The sequence below is a fragment of the Saccopteryx leptura genome, chromosome 3 (genome assembly GCF_036850995.1).
Source record: "Saccopteryx leptura isolate mSacLep1 chromosome 3, mSacLep1_pri_phased_curated, whole genome shotgun sequence".
NCBI classification, from domain to species: Eukaryota; Metazoa; Chordata; class Mammalia; order Chiroptera; family Emballonuridae; genus Saccopteryx; species Saccopteryx leptura.
Window position 1 is genome coordinate 195,505,577 of NC_089505.1, and position 19,592 is coordinate 195,525,168.

At 41.4% G+C, this 19,592-nt stretch overlaps 1 protein-coding gene across 1 annotated transcript in view; it reads right to left on the reverse strand.

Moving 5' to 3' along the window:
• KIF13A (kinesin family member 13A) overlaps positions 1-19,592 on the reverse strand; it is a 274,258-nt gene that overhangs the window by 88,352 nt on the left and 166,314 nt on the right. The window contains 1 exon segment of the mRNA XM_066377121.1: positions 8,819-8,879. Within this exon segment, the coding sequence (XP_066233218.1) occupies positions 8,819-8,879 (61 nt within the window).

The following is a 19,592-nucleotide window of genomic DNA, read 5'->3' on the forward strand; positions in this document are numbered from 1 at the left end:
TCGGCAGGTGGCCCAGCTCCAAATCAGAGCACCTGGACAATGCAAGAGCGGACAGGTTCTCCACACCTGAGGGGATGAGGAGTGTGCCTCACTTGGATAAGGCTTCAATAAATCCCTCTCTCAAAGAGAGCAACTCTCAGAAATTGTCACATGCAGTGACTTTAAACCTATTTTAAGTTAAATGATCAAAAACTAACAAGAGTTCAGATGAAGGAACTAAGGCATAACATGGTGACATCAGGCTTAAGTTTTAATCCACTATAGCAGTTTGCCATTAAGGGACCTGGTAAAAGGATCTTGAGAAACTGGGCCATGTGGGTAAAAGTTCCATGGTGGCATCCAAGAGCGATCAACATTGCAGTCCCTGGGAGTCTCACTTGCAGCATGGCGTGGGTGACTCAGCAGACAGATGTTTCCACCCCGGTGACAGTCATGAGCAGGCAGTGAACTCAGCTCCTTTTCTGTTATCGGATAGAGTGGCTGACTCACTGAGAAGGGGGTCAGGCTGTGGTGCCCAGGATGAAAGAAAAAAACAAACCACCTTACCTATGAGGACTGTCTAATCAAAAGATTTTGGAGTGATTCAGGAGGATATTTTCACATAAAACAACTGTGGAAGCGGCAAACGTTCTTCATTTCTACCTGTTCAACTGTGTTCTACACTGTCTCTGATATAGAAGCAGTGTACTCCTCTGGACTATGGGGGTACACAATATTTACAGCACTTGAAGGGAGGTGAAGACAAAGTCCAAATCAAACACAGGCACTCAGGGCTGTTAGAAAACTTCTGACAGGTGGGAGAATGCCATTAGTATTATTTCTGGCTAGGTGTCAAGTCGGAGCACACCAATCTGACTTCCTGAACACAGCCTCTCGGGATGAGACAGAAGAGATGAGAACCTGGGGCTGCAGCAGAATCCACAGTCTCACACATTGCTGTCATTGACCAAAGTCTACATTTGCCACTGCTTTCAGCTCGCTCACCAGTAGCAGGGCCCAGAGCCTCAGCTTCCTCACCTATAAAATGAGAACAGTCAAGTTTCTACCCAATTTGGGTGTTTTGACAATAAAATAATCTGCTGCAGGTAAAGGAATGAGCACAGTGCTGGGAACCTAGTACTCAGAACTCTATTGCCTGCTGTTCTCTGTCTCTCTGAATAGACTGAAGTGAAAGGATGTCTTGGGTGCCGATAAACGTCCTAAGGAATATACGCAGACAAAGAAAGGAAATGTAGAAGGTGGGGTTGGGTGTGTGGATTAAAAAGGTGCCACATACTCAACCTGACAAGTTTGAGGGAAGCCTGTATGTGGCCCCTACGAAAGTTTCCATATAGGATGGTCTGAGCATAGAAATTCCTCACTAAAAGCATGTCATGGGTAGTCACATCCTAGCCCTGTAACTTCGATGACAAAGGTCAGTTTTTACCATAAGTGAGCCTGCCTATTGTCTTTTTGCATCTAAGATAACATATCTTTAAAATGTGAGTGTAACCCCCTTCTCTGGACCTCTCAGGGTACAACCAGGCACCAGAGCAGGAGAACCACAGAACCCCCCATTGCTACCTTGTTCCTTCCCCACCATCTCCACGGACTGTCAGTGTTAATTTTTAGTTATCCTGTACCCACCAATGTGAAAAAACTTTGTGTCTCCTAGTTTTACTTTTTATCCAGTCCCAGAGGTGTCCCTGCTTTTGCTTTCTCCCACCTCCCTAACCTACCACCGTACCTACCTTTCATCTCCTCCTTCTATTCTAATGTATAAAATCAGCTGCAAAACTGCCATTGTCTGGAGCATTTCCTCAAACTTTTGAGAGTTTGCTTCTTGGTAATGGTAGTCAATTTGGCTCAAATAAACTCATAAAAATTCCCTACACATTTGGATATTTCTTATGTGACAGGTGAGCTTAAAAAACAGAAGCATACACACATGCTCTTTTTTAAAAAATTTAATGAGGGCCTTGGTGGCTGGCTCAGTGGTGGTAGAGCATCAGCCCGGAGTGTGGAAGTCCTGGGTTTGATTCCCGATCAGGGCACTCAGGAGAAGCTACCAACTGTTTCTCCTCCCCCTCCCCATCTCTCTCACTCTCTTGCCCCCCTGCAGCCATGGCTCGATAGTTTGAGCAAAGTGGGCCCCAGGCACTGAGGATGGCTCCATAGCCTCGCCTCAGGTGCTAGAATAAAATAGCCTGGGTTGCTGGGCAATGGAGCAGCAACCCAGACAGGTAGGGGCTTGCTGGGTGGATTCCGGTTAGGGTGCATGCAGGAGTATGTCTCTGCCTCCTGCCCCTCACTTAAAAAATAAAAAAGTTAATATTAACTTAGCTCATTTGTTTCAGAGCCATTTTTCTTAACTAAACTTCACTTATTCAGTTCTCTGAATTAACCAACCTCCTCCCTTCTATCTGTAAGACACACTGGCACATGCCCACTGCATGGGAGATCACCCAGCAGCAAGATTGCTTTCTGGACTCCACCAGCTGAGTTATTCTCTTACAAAGGGTCAGTTGTATTTGGTCCTAAACTTGTTTATGTCGGCTGTACTTCTCTGTCATTCTACAATTTAATTAACAAATGCAGAAAGAGAGTTGCTAATTCTAAGAAAACTAAATTGAATGCTTAGGAACAATTTGATAAAGATGCCAGTTAAAAAATTGTCAAACTAGGCATGGCTAAGACAACTTATAAATGAACTATATAAAAGTAGAATTTTGCAGTCAGATTGTTTCATGAATGCCTCTTAATATGGCATGCACCAATTATAATGAATCTCTAACACACTTTTCAAATAGTCAACTACCACAGCTTCTCATAACCATGATTTTTATATACCTAACAGCTAACCTAAGTGTTTACTCTGTGCCTAGCATTTGCCAAGTGCTTCACATATAGCCGAATAGTAAAATAATCAATACAGTATGCTAAAACAACTGTTTTGAAACTCTGCTAAAAACATCAGTTCTGTTTTTGGCTATTGTCAGCTTTTAGAATGTACACTTCGACAAACAATTAAACAATGGGACAATGCAATCATTTGTACCTCCAAGCACATAAAATCTGCCTTCATGGGTACAGACTCAAACACAGCTGCTTCCCCTACAGCAGCTGCCCAGGCGGGAAGGCACTCAGCTGTCCCCTCGCAGTAGAAAGCAACGCTAGCAGAAGTACAACTTTTCTCCTGAACTGCAGGGCATTAACTATGACTGAAAACACATGGCTTCAGCAGATTTGAGCAACATGCCATATGGCGAGAATTGTTATATAACTTCTAAGTCAAAAGTTTAGAATCTCTTGGACCAGGAAATGTTCATGCCTGTAGTGATCTTCAGATCAGCCACCACCAGACTAATTTTCATTTTTGGTATGAAGGTTTATAGAAAAATATGTTTATGAAAAAATATTCCCTTACAAGAAAGAAAACTGAAAGCAAGGTTATTGGAAATCACTGCGACTTACCAACATGACAGACTTTAGGCAGTGGGAAAACAAGTGAATTTATTGTTAAGAAGGGCTTAATTACAATCAGTAGTAACTTAAATATTTACAAAGACCTATCTGCTCTGATATTCTCAAGTTCATCAACATTCACTATAATAACTTTGTAGTCCTAAATGTGGATCTGTGTGTCTGTGGGGCTGCTGAGGAAGATGTGTTTATGTAGAAATGCCAAGCTTTGGGGGCCTCATTCTGCAGATCACTTCTAGGTTTGTTTTTTAAGCCCCGGCACAAGGGTTTTTGCTTTAAAGACTCAGAACTATGTGTCAGACAAGCATTATTACCACTACTTAACCAAAAAGTAAAACAAGAAGAGACAATACAGTTGAAATGTAAAATGTTGCAAAGTATGACTCAATGTAATTCAAATGGCTTAACAAACAGCCTTTGATTTGCCTCTGAAAAGTCAACAGCTGTGTGGCCAGCATAAAATGTCTAATTCATGTTTGTCAGAGAGCTGGAGGAGATGTGAGATCAGCCCAAGCCAGCAATTTTCAATCGCTGTGCAGCAAGAGGCACACTTGGGCATCATGAGAAATTTTAAACATACAACACCTATTTAGTCAGGGGCCCTGACCTCTTTTCCCTTAGATTGGCAAATTAAAAAATGACAACTGTCAACACAACAATAACCATCCAGTGTGACCGAATCAAAATTATACCTCCCTTTCTTTGTCAGACTGGCAAAAAATAAAATCTTTTGCCGCAGAACTTTAGTCATTAATTTCTGTGTGCCATGAGATAAAAAAGATTGAAAATCACTGATCTAGGCAATTTCTCCACCTTTCACAGATAAGGAAACAGAGATCTCCAAAGTTTGTGGCAAAATTAGGTCTAGTAAACACTAGTACAATGTATTTTCTTTCCAAAGAACTGACACTATTACCCTTACTCCTGCTACAATGTGACAGTGAAAAACATGATAAATAATATGTGAGCTCTTCCTATATGCCAAGTACTGGCCTAAGTACTTCACATGAACAGACCATTTAGTCCTCAAGTCAGAATTATTATTATCTCTATTAAGCATACAAGGAAACAGAAGCACTCTGGTAACTCATCTGACCTTACACTGAGGGCAGTGAAGCTGGAATCTGAACCCAGGCAGTCTGATTTAAGAGCCCACAGCTTCCCACCACTCCAGCCAACCCACTGTAATACCTTTACACATACTACAGAACTATGTGTTTCTAAATCAGAAAACCTAAAAGTAGAAGTTCTTGCTATAGCTTTTAATAAATAGCATAACATAAACATAACTGAGAATTTAACATTTTACACATTACATGAAACTTAACGAGTTCCTGTTTCTCTTTGCTCCTTCAATCCGTGCACTTAATCTTTTTCTCCCTCCCCTGCAAATTTTGAGAGCTTTCTTAAGAGCTCTGATTCTGTATCAATGATGTCATTATTTATTGAGCCTGACAAATAGGTTGGTTCCAAAAAATGTGCTTCCCCTTCTCCACTTCCTCTATTTCCCATCAAAGAATGAATGTTTTATCTTAATATTTCTGTTTATAATTAAGAAGAAATAGCTATTTTTTTAAACAAAGAAAACAGAAATCAAATAACCATCAACTAACCTACTAGGTAACATATTTACTAGGCAGAGTATTTACAAAGAATGCAATCAAACTTGAGAAAACAGTAAACAAGATTTTACTTTTTGCTAAGTCAGTCACCATATTTGTATAATAATGGGGATATCTAAAGAATAAAAAATTTTCACCCCCAATTTTATAAATAGACATTGCTCTATCAGCCAAGAGAATCCTATTTCAAGGCCAGCTGGAACATGGTATTTGATATGATCGTGCAAAACTAAAATTTAGTAAATTTTAGACAATCAATATGTTTAAAAATCAGCTTTATCATTTTAAATATATCTGAACATACTGTTTGCAATGAGGAAGTACAGAAATCTTGTTTCACACTCGAATTTTATCATCTATACTTAGTAAAGTTATTTTTAGTAAAAAAAAGTTTTTCCTATATTCAAGGACATAAATGATCAACTGCAGAAGGCTAGAATCGTCTCTGGGCTATAGTGGAGGATGTGATATAGTGGAAATCTGGAAAAGAAAAACAATGTTCCTTAACCATTATTTTAACTACATCACTCCAAAAGCCCCCCCACCTTTTTTTTTTTTAACCATATCAGTCTAAATTTCTTAATCTAGCTTTTAAAATTCCCAATGACCTGGCTTCACTCAAGATATACAAATGGATTTCCCTGCTTCCCCCAAGATGCACCTTCTGCTCAGACTAGTCTGTATACCACGCTCTCTCGTACTTCTGAACCTTCACTTATAGATAAAACACGTGATGCATTGTTAATGGGCACCTTCCATGCATCAGCATGTGAAGTTACCTATATATTTAACCCCTGTAACATCATATGAGATAGATCCTATCATTTCCATGTTTCCCATTTTACAGAAAAGAAATTGTAATCTCAGACACTGTAGAGATTAAACTGGCTAAGAGAACCACAGCAGGTATCCTTGAGAGTTAAACCCAGGTTTGACTTCTGAGTCCATAATCATTCCTTGATATCATGCTGCTTCCTCTTGTCTGGATGCCCACTATACTGCCCTTCGGCTAAACCTATGCTAAATTTCTATGTCCAGTTGCAGTCCCCCCTCCCCTATGATGGCTTCCCAGGCAACTGCAGTCTTGCCAGATTCTGCTTCTCCTGCGTTTTTCCATAGCACTTAAAATTACAAAATTTAAAGTTTAACTAAATATTATTTCAAAATGTTTATTGTTGTTTGTTATGCATTCTTTTGCTTTCCAACTTAGTTTTTAATTTCTCAAAGGCTTCCTAGGCTACACACACAATAGAGGATTCATGAATACTGGAAGAACAATGCTGACTTCCTGGGTTATACAAGAATAAGCAGTAACACTGGGCTGGGGCACAGAATGGGTGGTGGGGAGTCACAGAGCAGAGGGTGGGGAAGGTAGGCTCAGGCAAGATAATAAAGAACCTTAAATGTCATCCAAGAAGTACAGATTGTATCTATCTCTAAGTGGTGAGCAGTCCTTGAAAGTATTTGAGAACTGGCCCTGGCCAATTGGCTCAGTGGTAGAGCATTGGCCTGGCGTGTAGAAGTCCTAGGATCGATTCCCAGTCAGGGCACACAGAGAAGCGCCCATCTGCTTTTCCACCTTTCCCCCTCTCCTTTCTCTCTGTCTCTCTCTTCCCCTCCCACAGCCCAGGCTCCATTGGAGCAAAGTTGGCCTGAGTACTGAGGATGGCTCCACGGCTTCCACTACAGGCACTAGAATGGCTCTGGCCACAACAGAGCAATGCCTCAGATGGGCAGAGCATCGCCCCCTGGTGGACATGCCGGGTGGATCCCGGTAGAGCGCATGCGGGAGTCTGTCTCTCTGCCTCCCCGCTTCTAACTTCGGGAAAAAAATACAAAGAAAAAAAAAGTATTTAAGAACTGAACAAGAACAGTTTTAATTCAGAAAGAGATCTCTGACTGTATCCTGAATCACATTAATTGAACAGGGTGAGAGACTGGGTGTTCTATGGCCATAGCATTTGTCCTCATTTGTTTCTGTTACAGTAGGAAATGCTTTACTTTGTTGTTAAAGCCAAAAGCACATACCCAGAGCAAAAATATAGTCTGCTAACAGTCAAAGGCAAACTATTTCAGTCTTTGTAGAATTTATTATTTATTTATTTAAATTTTTAAATTGAATTTACTGGGGGTGACATTGGTTAAATAAAATTAAATAGGTTTCAGAGAAATAGACTTAGTAGAATTTATTAAAGTCCCAAAGGATCAATAAAAAGACAAATTAATTACAACCAACATTATGAACTATTTATTCACATTAATAAAATACACTGCTGAAGTTGCAAAACTGATACTTAGAAAGAAAGAATAATTTACCCAGTATGAGCAACTGAAGGAATTTTCCTAGTTCAAGACTCTCAACTTTTTCTTTTTTAATGTTTTTCCTTCTTTTCCAAGTGAGAGGAGGGGAGATAGATGCCCGCATGTGCCCTGATGGGATCCACCCGGCAACCATCTGTCTGGGGCCAACGCTCTGCCCATCTGGGGCCATGCTTGCAACCAGGATATTTTTAGCACCTGAGGCGGAGGCTACACAGAGCCATCCTCAGCACCTGAGGCTGATGCACTTGAACTAATCGAGCCATGGCTGCGGAAGAAGAAGAGAGAGAGAGAATGGGGGAGTGAGAAGAGGGAGAAATAGATGGTTGCTTCTCCTGTGTGGCCTGACCAGGAATGGAACCTGGGATGTCCACATGCTTGACAGATACTCTACCACTGAGCAAATCAGGCAGGGCTTTTTTTTTTCTTTTTAAGTTTTTTTAAGACTGTCAACTTTTGGGAAAAAAATCAAATAATTTCTAAACACATTTGCTTTATATGACAAGGAAAAGGCTGTCAATAAAATTTCCTATAAGCAGGTAACTTTTTGCTTTCTAATCTTTTAAAGCCTTCATCCTCTCCATCCTTCCCTGTTTTTCTTTCTTTCTTTTTTTAAGCAAATGGGAAAGTCATTCAGCTGATACCCTTATAAGTAAAAATAAGGAGAAAACACTCATTAAGACCATAATTCAAGAAAAGGAGGACACATCAGAAAGGAAGGAGTCAAGGCCGCCCTCCACTAAAATACTGCACTATTTAAGCTAAAGCAATTGTGATTAACTCCTAGGAAAGGCTAAGAGTCACCTATGATAACAAACAATAAAATTAGCAGTCATCTCTGTCCAACAAAATAGGGATAAAATGCCTCAAGAAAAAAACATTAGAAAGTATGGGGCTAGAAGGCCATGTTTCCCTGAGGGAGGTGTGTTTTAGTTCCTATCACCAATGACTGCTGCAGAACTCTCAGAACGGATAGGCTCCTGGACACCAAAGGCACCTGCGCTTTGCTTATATAAACGGACTGTGCAGGCCCTGAAAGTTAATGACAAGGAGAAGCGTGGCACATTAAATCTCTTCTTATGCGACAATCCCAACAGCTACTGTTCATGACTTGAGATGGTTCTCCCTTACCTCTAATCCCTGGAGAATCTCTGAAGACACTACTATCCCCTTGACAGATGAAGAATCTGAAGTTTAAGGAGGTGGAAAAGAAACCTATCCATGACTTCTTAGCAAGTAGTGGCTGAGCCAAACCTGATATCAAATCTTACTGATGTTCTAGCCCACACACTGGATTGGAAAGGAGTGTGAATGTTATGGGGAAAATATAACTCCAAAATAATTCAAGAAAACAGACATAATAAAAGAAGAGGCCAGAAGCCCAACCATCAACTGAAGAAAGAGGGCCAACTTACCAGCATATTTTGTAGTGTTAGATTCATCCATGGACCAAAAGCAATAATCAAAGGCGAATACCTGAATAAAAGAACAAAATATTAAACTTAAAAATTAATTAGACTCTATGAGTAAGTCAGACTGCGAAAAAAAATTCACTGATGAAGGTGAGGATGTCTGCTACTGTCTGAATTTTCAAAATCCGTAAGTCTGATGCTTGGCTAACCTGAAGTTTCTCTTAGACTAAACTGATGATTATCTTCTTGTATTAGACTAAGTTATATATAAATATTGTTATTTATCCAGATTTCTAATTAGCAGAGATCTTAACTAAAATATTTTTGGCCCTGGCCGGTTGGCTCAGTGGTAGAGCGTTGGCCTGGCATGCAGGAGTCCCGGGTTTGATTCCCGGCCAGGGCACATAGGAGAAGCGCCCATCTGTTTCTTCACCCCTTCCCCTCTCCTTCCTCTCTGTCTCTCTCTTCCCCTCCCGCAGCCAAGGCTCCATTGGAGCAAAGTTGGCTCGGGTGCTGAGGATGGCTCTATGGTCTCTGCCTCCAGCGCTAGAATGGCTCTGGTTGCAATAGAGCAATGCCCCAGATGGGCAGAGCATCGCCCCCTGGTGGGCATGCCAGGTGGATCCCGGTCGGGCGCATGCAGGAGTCTGTCTGACTGCCTCCCCGTTTCCAACTTCAGAAAAATACACACAAAAAAAATTTTTATGTGATGCATTTAGTGAGAAAAAACAATAAGCTCTCCCAAGTCAACATTCCAACACCTGCAGTAGCCCTCCACTGGGTCTCCCACAGCTAGCTGCTCAAGAAACACAAAAGTGATCAATTTTCATTTAAACCAATTCCTTCTAACTTTCCATGACACTACCATTTCTAGCATAGCCAAAGCTCAAAACTCCCCACATTGTCATCTTGGACACCGTTCCCTCTTCTATTTCAGTATGCAATTTTGGACCCAGAGTTGTAATAAACCAATAATTCATTCCTGCATGCATTAATTTTCTGCATAGTTACTGAATGCCTCTGTTACCAGGAATGGCTAATGCTGACTCTTTATGGATACTCAGCTAATTCCTGTTTTCTATGCATATGACCACCACTCATGTTCTGGACATCATTATCAAATGCATAGGGCAACATTCCCTAAAATGTGCTCCAAGGAACAGTAGTTGCATGAGACAGTCCATAAAAAAGGATTAAATCACGTTAGAAATGGTGTATATTTTGCCCTTTTTGGGGAATTCTCTATATTAAAGGCTCTGAAAAGTCCTCCAGCAAATAAATCCATTTAATTGTTTAAGTTTTTATTTCTCTAATTTAGGTAGGCGACCCTGTTTTTGAATAATACCTGTTAACATGCCTTGGAATTAGTGTTTCTCAATATAGCTACCTTTAGCTAACTCTGGCCCAGATGACTTAGCAGCCACTTTCCTGGGCTCCATTTTACAGCCTTTTCCACTTGTAGTACAAACAGCAAATTACAAACCTTCCATGAACAGGGACCCTCTAATGCTTAATCATTTCCAAGGGATCATAAGCACCGAGCAAACAGAACCAAAGCCCTCTGACCTGGCACTGAGACTGGCCACAATGAGGCCTTTCCAGCCATGTTCCCCAACTTCTCTACACTTCAGCTGAACTCAACAGCCCCTTGGAGTTACAATCCCACCTGTCAATGTGCTCTTCATTTCCACCCTTCAAAATGCTTCATACTCCTCCTATAAGGACCAATTCAATATATTTTTAATCTGGGAAGTGTTCTTTGGTTCAATCCAAAGGAACTGGCTTTCCCTTCTCTAAACTCTCACAACACTCTTCAATTCCCTTTTTGATGACACCTATCCTGATTATTTGTTTTTCACTTATCATGTATATCATCTATGCATGCTTTATCTTCACTGGTAGAATAAGTTCTTTGAAAGCGGGAACTTAGTATCCTTTGTATCCTTCAGTGTTCAGAGTAATTGCTTTATAATTGCTTATTGAATGATTAATGCCATTGAGACCTTACATCAGGGGTCGGGAACCTTTTTGGCTGAGAGCCACGAACGCAAAATATTTTAAAATGTAATTCCATGAGAGCCATACAATGACCCATGTACGTTACACATTATCCAATAAAAATTTGGTGTTGTCCCAGAGGACAGCTGTGATTGGCTCCAGCCACCTGCAACCATGAACACGAGTGGTAGGAAATGAATGGATTGTAATACATGAGAATGTTTTATATTTTTAACGTTATTTTTTTTAATTACAGATTTGTGTGCGAGCCAGATGCAGCCATCAAAAGAGCCACATCTGGCTCGTGAGCCATAGGTTCCCGACCCCTGCCCTACATCATCAAAAGATTAAATTGTACTCTGAACAGTTAAAGCCCACATATACTTCAATGCCTTTAAGTATATGCACACAACTTACATCATCAATCTCAAGTCTAAATTCAGTTTTGTTACTTCTACAAACATTTACTCTCGACTTACAATAAACAAGGCTAAAATGAACAGCTATTTTTTGTTGTTGTTGCAATAGTGAAGGGGATTGTTTTCTTATTTTCTCTTTCAGAGAGTTCACTGTTGGTGTATAAAAATGCCTCTGATTTCTGAATATCAATTTTATATCCTGCCACCTTGCTGAATTCATTTATCAGTTCCAGTAGTTTTTTCACTGAGTCTTAAGAGTTTTCTATGTACAGGATTATTTCATCAGCAAATGATAGTTTTACTTCTTTTCCAATTTGGATGCATTTTTTTCTTCTTCTTCTTGTCTGATTGCTGTGGCTAGGACTTCCAGGACTCTGTTGAATAAGAGTGGTGAAAGGGGGCACCCCTGCCTTGTTCCTGATAATTTTTGCCCATTGAGTATGATGTTGGCTGTGGGTTTGTCATAGGTGGCCTTTATCATGTTGAGGTATGTTCCCTATATTCCCATTTTGTTGAGAGTTTTGATCATAAATGGGTGCTGAATTTTATCAAATGCTTTTTCTGCATCTATTGATATCATCATGTGATTTTACTCCTTCCTTTTGTTTATATGATGAATCACATTGATTGATTTGTGAATATTGTACCAGCCTTGCCTCCCCAGAATCAATCCCACTTGATCATGATGTATGGTTTTTTTCATGTATTGCTGGATCCGGTTTGCTAATATTTTGTTGAGAATTTTAGCATCGAAGTTCATCAGGGATATTGGCCTATAATTTTATTTCTTTGTATTGTCTTTGCCTGGCTTTGGAATGAGAATTATGCTCACCTCATAAAAGGAGTTTGGAAGCCTTCCCTCCTCTTGAATTTTTTGAAATAGCTTGAGAAGAATAAGAGTTAGTTCTTCTTTGAATATGTGGTAGAATTTGCCTGTGAAGCCATCTGGCCCAGGGTTTTTGTTTGTTGGGAGTTTACTGATAACTGTTTCAATCTCATTTGTTGTAATCAGTCTGTTTAGGTTTTCTGATTCCTCCAGATTGATTTTTTGTTGTTGTTGTTTTGTTTTTTACAGAGACAGAGTCAGAGAGAGGGATAGATAGGGACAGACAGACAGGAATGGAGAGAGATGAGAAGCATCAATCATCAGTTTTTCATAGCAACACCTTAGTTGTTCATTGATTGCTTTCTCATATGTGCCTTGACTGTGGGCCTTCAGCAGACCAAGTAACCCCTTGCTCGAGCCAGCGACCTTGGGTCCAAGCTGGTGAGCTTTGCTCAAACCAGATGAGCCTGCGCTCAAGCTGGTGACCTCAGGGTCTCGAACCTGGGTCCTCCGCATCCCAGTCCGATGCTCTATCCATTGCGTCACCGCCTGGTCAGGCTCTTCCAGATTGATTTTTGAAAGATTATGTGTTTCAAGGAATTTGTCCATTTCCCCTAGATTGTCTAATTTGGGGGCATACAGTTCTTCATAGTATTTTCATATAATGAAAATGAACACGGTATATGCTTCTACTTGTTTTATCTTCCTTGATTTCTTTTATCAATGTTTTATAATTTTCTGAGTACAAGTCTTTAACCTCCTTGGTTAAATTTACTCCTAGGTACTTTATTCTTTTTTGTTGTTGTTGCAATAGTGAAGGGGATTGTTTTTCTGCTGTGTCAGTTGTTACTTCTCCACTCTCATTTCTCATTTTATCTATTTGAGTTGTCTCTCTTTTTTTCTTGGTGAGTCTGGTTAAAGGTTCATCAATCTTGTTTACCTTTCAAAGAACCAGCTCTTGCCCTGGCCAGTTGGCTCAGCGGTAGAGCGTCGGCCTAGCGTGCGGAGGACCCGGGTTCGATTCCCGGCCAGGGCACACAGGAGAAGCGCCCATTTGCTTCTCCACCCCCCCTTCCTCTCTGTCTCTCTCTTCCCCTCCCGCAGCCAAGGCTCCATTGGAGCAAAGATGGCCCGGGCGCTGGGGATGGCTCTGTGGCCTCTGCCTCAGGCGCTAGAGTGGCTCTGGTCTCAACATGGCGACGCCCAGGATGGGCAGAGCGTGGCCCCATGGTGAGCGTGCCGGGTGGATCCCGGTCGGGCACATGCGGGAGTCTGTCTGACTGTCTCTCCCTGTTTCCAGCTTCAGGAAAAAAAAAAAAAAGAAAAGAAAAGAAAAGAAAATAACCAGCTCTTGGTTTCATGGATCCTCTGTATTGTTTTCTTAGCCTCTATGTCATTTATTTCTGCTCTGATCTTTATTATTTTCTTCCTTCCACTTCCTCTAGGCCAGCGGTTCTCAACCTGTGGGTCGCGACCCCGGGAGGGGTCGAACGACCAAAACACAGGGGTTGCCTAAAGCCATAGGAAAATACATATTTCTGATGGCTTTAGCCGCTGAGAAGCCACGCTACCATCTGCAGCAGCGCTATTCAGCTTGAACGCACACCGTTATGGACGAGCGTTCCAAACTGAATGCCTGCGGTCATGCACAGATGTGATTGCATCATCCGTCTGGGGCCTAAGGGGCAGGGGAAGCAGGGGGAATGCTCCACAATCCATAGCATCGCGGCTGCTCATCCACAGCAGCGCATTACATGTGTCCGGCGCTTGCTGATGTCATCAGTGGGCAGGTGCAGCAAGCGCCGGAGGACAGAAGCCTAGGAGGCAGAGAGGCAAGAGGCGGAGAACCAAGAGAGCCTGTGAGACAGCCTGCTGGTGTAAAAACGGTTAATAATGTAAAAACAGTACACACACCATATACACAATACTGTGTCAGTGTAAGGTGCTTTGTGTGTAATCATTACACAGTACACAAAGCAGCTTACACTTACACAAAGCACCATACATTTACACGGTGTGAACTACATCAGTCTTATACTATAAGAGACCACTATAAGATGTAGTTCACACTGTTCCCCAATGTATAATTATCTCCCATATCTCCCACTATTTTCCCATATTCTGAATGAGGAAACTGCTGAAATCAGCGGTTTCCGGCATTGAATTCGCCTACTATTGATTTCATTGGGAGTGCGGTGGATTTTGTGGAAGAGAGCTTCTGAGAATCTCGGGTTACCACACAATCCGCCGCAGCCTCCTTTTGATTTCAATAAGAGGCGGAGAAATGACAGTTTCCGACACATTTCTTCCTCTCCTATTCAAGTCAATGGGAGGCCGCAGCAGATTCCGCTCAAATATAGAGCATGTTGCTTAATTTTTTTCAAGCTAGAACTTTTCCTAGAGCAGAAAAATTCCAAAGGTGGAATCTGCCACCCCCAATAGACTGGAAGAGGCCTCACACTGAGGAATCTGCTGTGCGGATTCTGCAGTGTAAAAGATCTGCCTCCTATAAAAGTCTGGCTCAATGTCATGTTCCTCAAAGAAGGCAGATAATGTAGGAAACATGTAAATTTTATTTTTATCCAATTTATTTTTACAAAGCTGAAGTTTCATTTGGAATGATTTAATTTTTTTGGACAAATCGAGGCACATTGCATTTGGTCCTTGCAGTGATAAATTTAAGTCATTCAAGATGACAAAGATGTCCACCAAGTAAGCTATTTTCTGCAGCTCAGTTTTATTGCTAAAAAGTGCTTCGAATTGTGGTCTTACTTTCTGATTAAAAAATGTTTTCAGTTCATCACGGAGCTCAAAGACACGTTTTAAAACTTTTCCTCTTGACAACCATCTGACTTCAGTGTGAAATAACAGAGCATTGTTTGGCGCATCTAGCTCGTTGCACAGTTGCCAAAACAGCCGACTGTTTAAGGCGCTCGACTTCTGTGAAAGAACATTTGCACATGCTTGCAGACAAAATTTCATCATACTTTCCTAATCTACCTGACATCCATTTGCACTTGCCAGAAGTCCATTCACACTGAAAGCTGAAGATGTTCTGGAGACAGCGCAAGAAGAGTTCATTGACCTAATTAACAATGATGCAGCGAGAACAGATTTCTCTACGATGCCACTGACAAAATTCTGGATTGTTTACAGTTATATCCTATTCTGTCTGAGACTGTGCTGCGCCTTCTTCTTCCTTTTCCAACAACATATCTTTGCGAAACAGGGTTTTCCAGCTTGCTGGTAATCAAATCTAAATACCGAAGTAGACTTGTGGAAAATGATCTTCGCTGTGCCCTTGCAGAGACTGCCCCAAGAATTTCTGAATTGGTAAGCAAGAAGCAACCACAACCATCTCACTGAATTTGGCAGCATACTGTTGCAAAATATTGCACTGTTGTTTACTGTTATATTACTGTTGTTATATTTAAACCCATGCTATGCCATGGTGAAATGTTATTTATTTGGAATTGTTGTTATATTTAAACCCATGCTATGCCTTAGTGAAATGTAATTTATTGGAATTAGTAATAAATATTTCTCAATATATAATTAAATATTGTTTTTGTGATTAATCACTATGTTTAAATTATGTTTGGTTTGTAGCAATGAGAATACATAATGCATTATCAGGTATTTAGATTCCGAATCATAACTGTAGCAAAATTACAGTTATGAAGTAGCCACCGAAATTATTTTTTGATTTGGGGTCACTGCAACATGAGGAACTGTATTGCAGGATCACGGCATTAGAAAGGTTGAGAACCACTGCTCTAGGCTTTACTTGCTGTTAGATGCAGGGTTAAGTTGTTTATTTGAGCTTTTTCTTGCTTCTTAAGGTATGCCTCTAATGCTATGAACTTCCCTCTCAGGACTGCTTTTGCTGTGTCCCATAAATTTTGAGTTGTTGTGTGTTCATTTTCATTTGTTTCAAAGAAATTTTTTATTTCTTCCTTGATCTCATTGTTAACCCATTAGTTGTTTAATAACATGCTATTTAGTTTCCAAGTGTTTGAATGTTTTTTAGTTTTTCTACTGTAGTTGATTTCTAGTTTTGTGCCATTGTGACTAGAGAAGATGCTTGATATAATTTCAATCTTCTTAAATTTACTGAGACTCGTTATGTGTCCTAACATGGAGTCTATCCTATAAAATGTACCATGAGTACTTGAAAAGAATGTATGTTCTGCTGCTTTGGGGTAAAAGGTTGTGAAGATATCTATTAAATCCAGTTGATCTAGTGTGCCCCTCAAGGCTGCTGTTTGTTAATTTCTTTCTTGAGGACTTATCCAGTGAAGTTAGTGGGTTATTGAAATCCCCTACTATTATAGTATTGCTGTTGATCTCGCCCTTTATGTCCATCAAAATCTGCTTTATATATTTAGGTGCTCCTATATTAGGCACATAGATATTTATACTGGTTATATCTTCTTGTTGGACTGCTCCCTTTATCATTATGTAGTGACCTTCTTTATCCCTTACTATAGTCTTTGTTTTAAAGTCTATTTTGTCAGATATAAGTATTGCTAACCCAGCTTTTTTTTTATTTCCATGTGCATGAAATATTTTTTCCATTCCTTTACTTTCAGTCTATGTGTATCTTTTGTTTTGAGGTGGGTCTCTTGTAGACAGCATATGTACAGGTCCTGTTTTCTTATCCACGTAGCTATCCCATGTCTTTTGATTGGAGTATTTAGTCCATTTACATTTAAAGTTATTATTAATATGTAGTTGTTTATTGCCATTTTATTCTTTAAATCTACATTCCTCTTTTACTAGATTTTTTCCCCCTTTGTTCTGTTTACAACAGGCCCCTTAACATTTCTTGTAGCATTGGTTTGATTATAATGAATTTCTTGCATTTTCTTTTTTTGGTCTGTGAAGTTTTTTATTTTTCCTTCAATTTTAAATTATAGCCTTGCTGGATAGAAAAGTCTTGGTTGTAAGTTCTTGTTTTGCATTACTGTGAATATTCCTTGCCATTCCATTCTGGCCTCAAGTGTTTCTGTTGAAAAGTTGGATGTCATCCCTATAATAGCTTCTTTGTAGGTGACTGACCGCTTTTCTCTATCAGCTTTTAGTATTCTTTATCTCCTAGCTTTGGTATTTTAATTATGATGTGTCCTAGTGTAGGTCTCTTTGGGTTCCTCTTCAATGGGATTCTCTGTGTTTCTTGAACCTGTGTGACTTTTTCCTTCATCTATTTAGGAAAGTTTTCAGCTATGATTTCTTTATCAGGTTCTCTATCCCTTGTTCTTTCTCTTCTCCTTCAGGAACCCCTGTGATGTGGATGTTGTTTTTCTTCATGTTGTCACAGAGCTTAGAGTTTCTTCAGACTTTTTAATCCTCTTTTCTTTTTGCCATTCTGCTTCCGTGCTTTCGTTTATCTTGTCCTCTAAATGGCTGATTTGATCCTCTGCTTCATCCAGACTGCTTTTAATTGCTTCTAGTGTAGTCTTCATTTCTGATATTATATTTATCATTTCTGTTTGATTCTTTTTTATGATTTCAATGTCCTTTTTAATGCTTGTTATCTCTTTGTTTAGGTGCTCATTATGTCCATCTATTGTTGCTCTCAGATCCTTGAGCATCCTAACAATCATTATTGAAAACTCTGCACCCAGTATCTTGGTTATTTCCATCTCATTCAGTTCTTCTTCTGGGGATTCCTCTTGTTGATTCACTTGAATTGCATTTCTCTGTCTTCATTCACATTTTGTCTCTTTATAGACTCCTCCTTTGGATGTGTTGTTTGTGTAGCTAGCTGAGTATGGGGTTGATGTTGTCTGCCTCCAGCTTTCAGTTGTGTTGTTCCTAGATCTTCTTGGGTTGGCCTCAGCTGTTTCTTGTACTCCACTGTGGGCTACTTGTCTGTTGCTACTGCTCTTTTTGCTATTTTTGTCAGAGTTTTCTATGTCTTAGCTGGGTCAGGTGTGAGGAACCTTTCCTTAAGATACCACTCTAACTAAGGTTGTTAGGTTCTGAGCTGGTGCTCTCCATATCTGGATGCTGGATGTACCAGCCCTGAACCTCCCTGGCCAGAACCTGATGCAGACCAGTGGGGGTCACTGCTTATGACTGGCCCTTAGCAACCTTCTTGGAGCTACAGGTGATCCAGAATTTGTGGCTGCCTTTGCTGGGCCCTGATGCCCTTGTAAATATCAGCTGCACTACTAGGCTGGCTTTTATCTACTCTTGGACAGTGTGTGTGGCCTCTCTTTTTCGGAGGTGTGATCTTTCCACTGGGCACCCACTGCCACCACCTCCTCGGGCATTTGGGCACCAGCACTGCTGGGTGCACGAGCTGGCAGGCCGCAGCTCAAGCTGCTCCATGGGCACAGGGGGCTACTCACCTTGCCAGGCTCTGCCCCCATGGGCACACGGGACATCTCTCCGGGCTCCACCCCTCGCTGTCACCACACGGGCCATGAGTCTCCACACCCCGTGGGTGCGGGCTGCCTCTCTGGGCTCTGCCCCTTGTCACTGCTGTGCTGGCTGCCAGGCTCTATCACCCCCTCTGCTGCGCCATGCAGGCTGCCTTGCTGGGCTTTGCCCCCCGCCACTGCGTGGGCCAAGTGCCACAGCACCACTGCAGCTGGACCCTCCTGCCTTTCAGAGGGAACTCAGCAGTTTTGGGGGGGCAGTGTAGCCCAGACCTCAGCACTCAAAACCTGTGTTCCTTATACGCCCCTGTTTCTAAGTATCTGTGTGTACTGACTAGAGCAGGAGAGCCTCTGGTGGATGAGGTAATTGCTTCCCTTTGCTGGCTTGGTTCTCCCAGGAAAAATGGTCACTTTAGGTTTACAGAGTGACCCGGTACAGGGTTCAGGATGGCTGTCCCCCACAGTCTCTCCCTGTGCCCCTGAGACCACACTCTCCTCTTGCTACTCCAGTCCTTTCAGCACTCTGCACTCCCAGAGCCCCGAGTAAGTGGCAGTGAACAAGATTTTCTGTGTGTTCCCTTTAAGATGGAGCCTGGGTCTGAGAGTTTTGTGTCCCTCTCGCAAAAAGTAACCCAGCTCTTCTTTCAGTTAAATACTGTCCGTATGCCTCCTCTAGTCTCTGGGGCTCCAGGCTGGGGCTCTGGTCTTAGGGCTGAGGGTCCACAACTCTCTGGGCAACCCTCCCCACTGTGAGAGACCCTCCAGGCCGCCTCTCACTCCTGGGAGCAGGGCAGCCCATTCTGCATCTCGGCCTTTCCTACCAGCTCAGTGTGGTTTCTTCAGTGATGCTTGGTTATAGATTCCTCTTCGTTTAGTCCAAAGTTGGTTTTTCAAGATGATTGTTCCTAAGTTAAGTAGTAATCCACTTTGGTTCTGGGAGGAGGGAGTTGCAACATCTGTCTACTCCATTGCTATTTTCCCTCTTTCCTAAATACAAGACCTGGATCCAGCCTCCTCCCTCCAATCCCACAATCTCCTTTTAATGGCACTTTATAACATTTGATATTAATTCCCAGGACAGCTTCCTTTCCCTTTGATCTACGTCAACTCTCCTTACTTCAAATAGCCAACAGAGGCTGTTTTCCAAT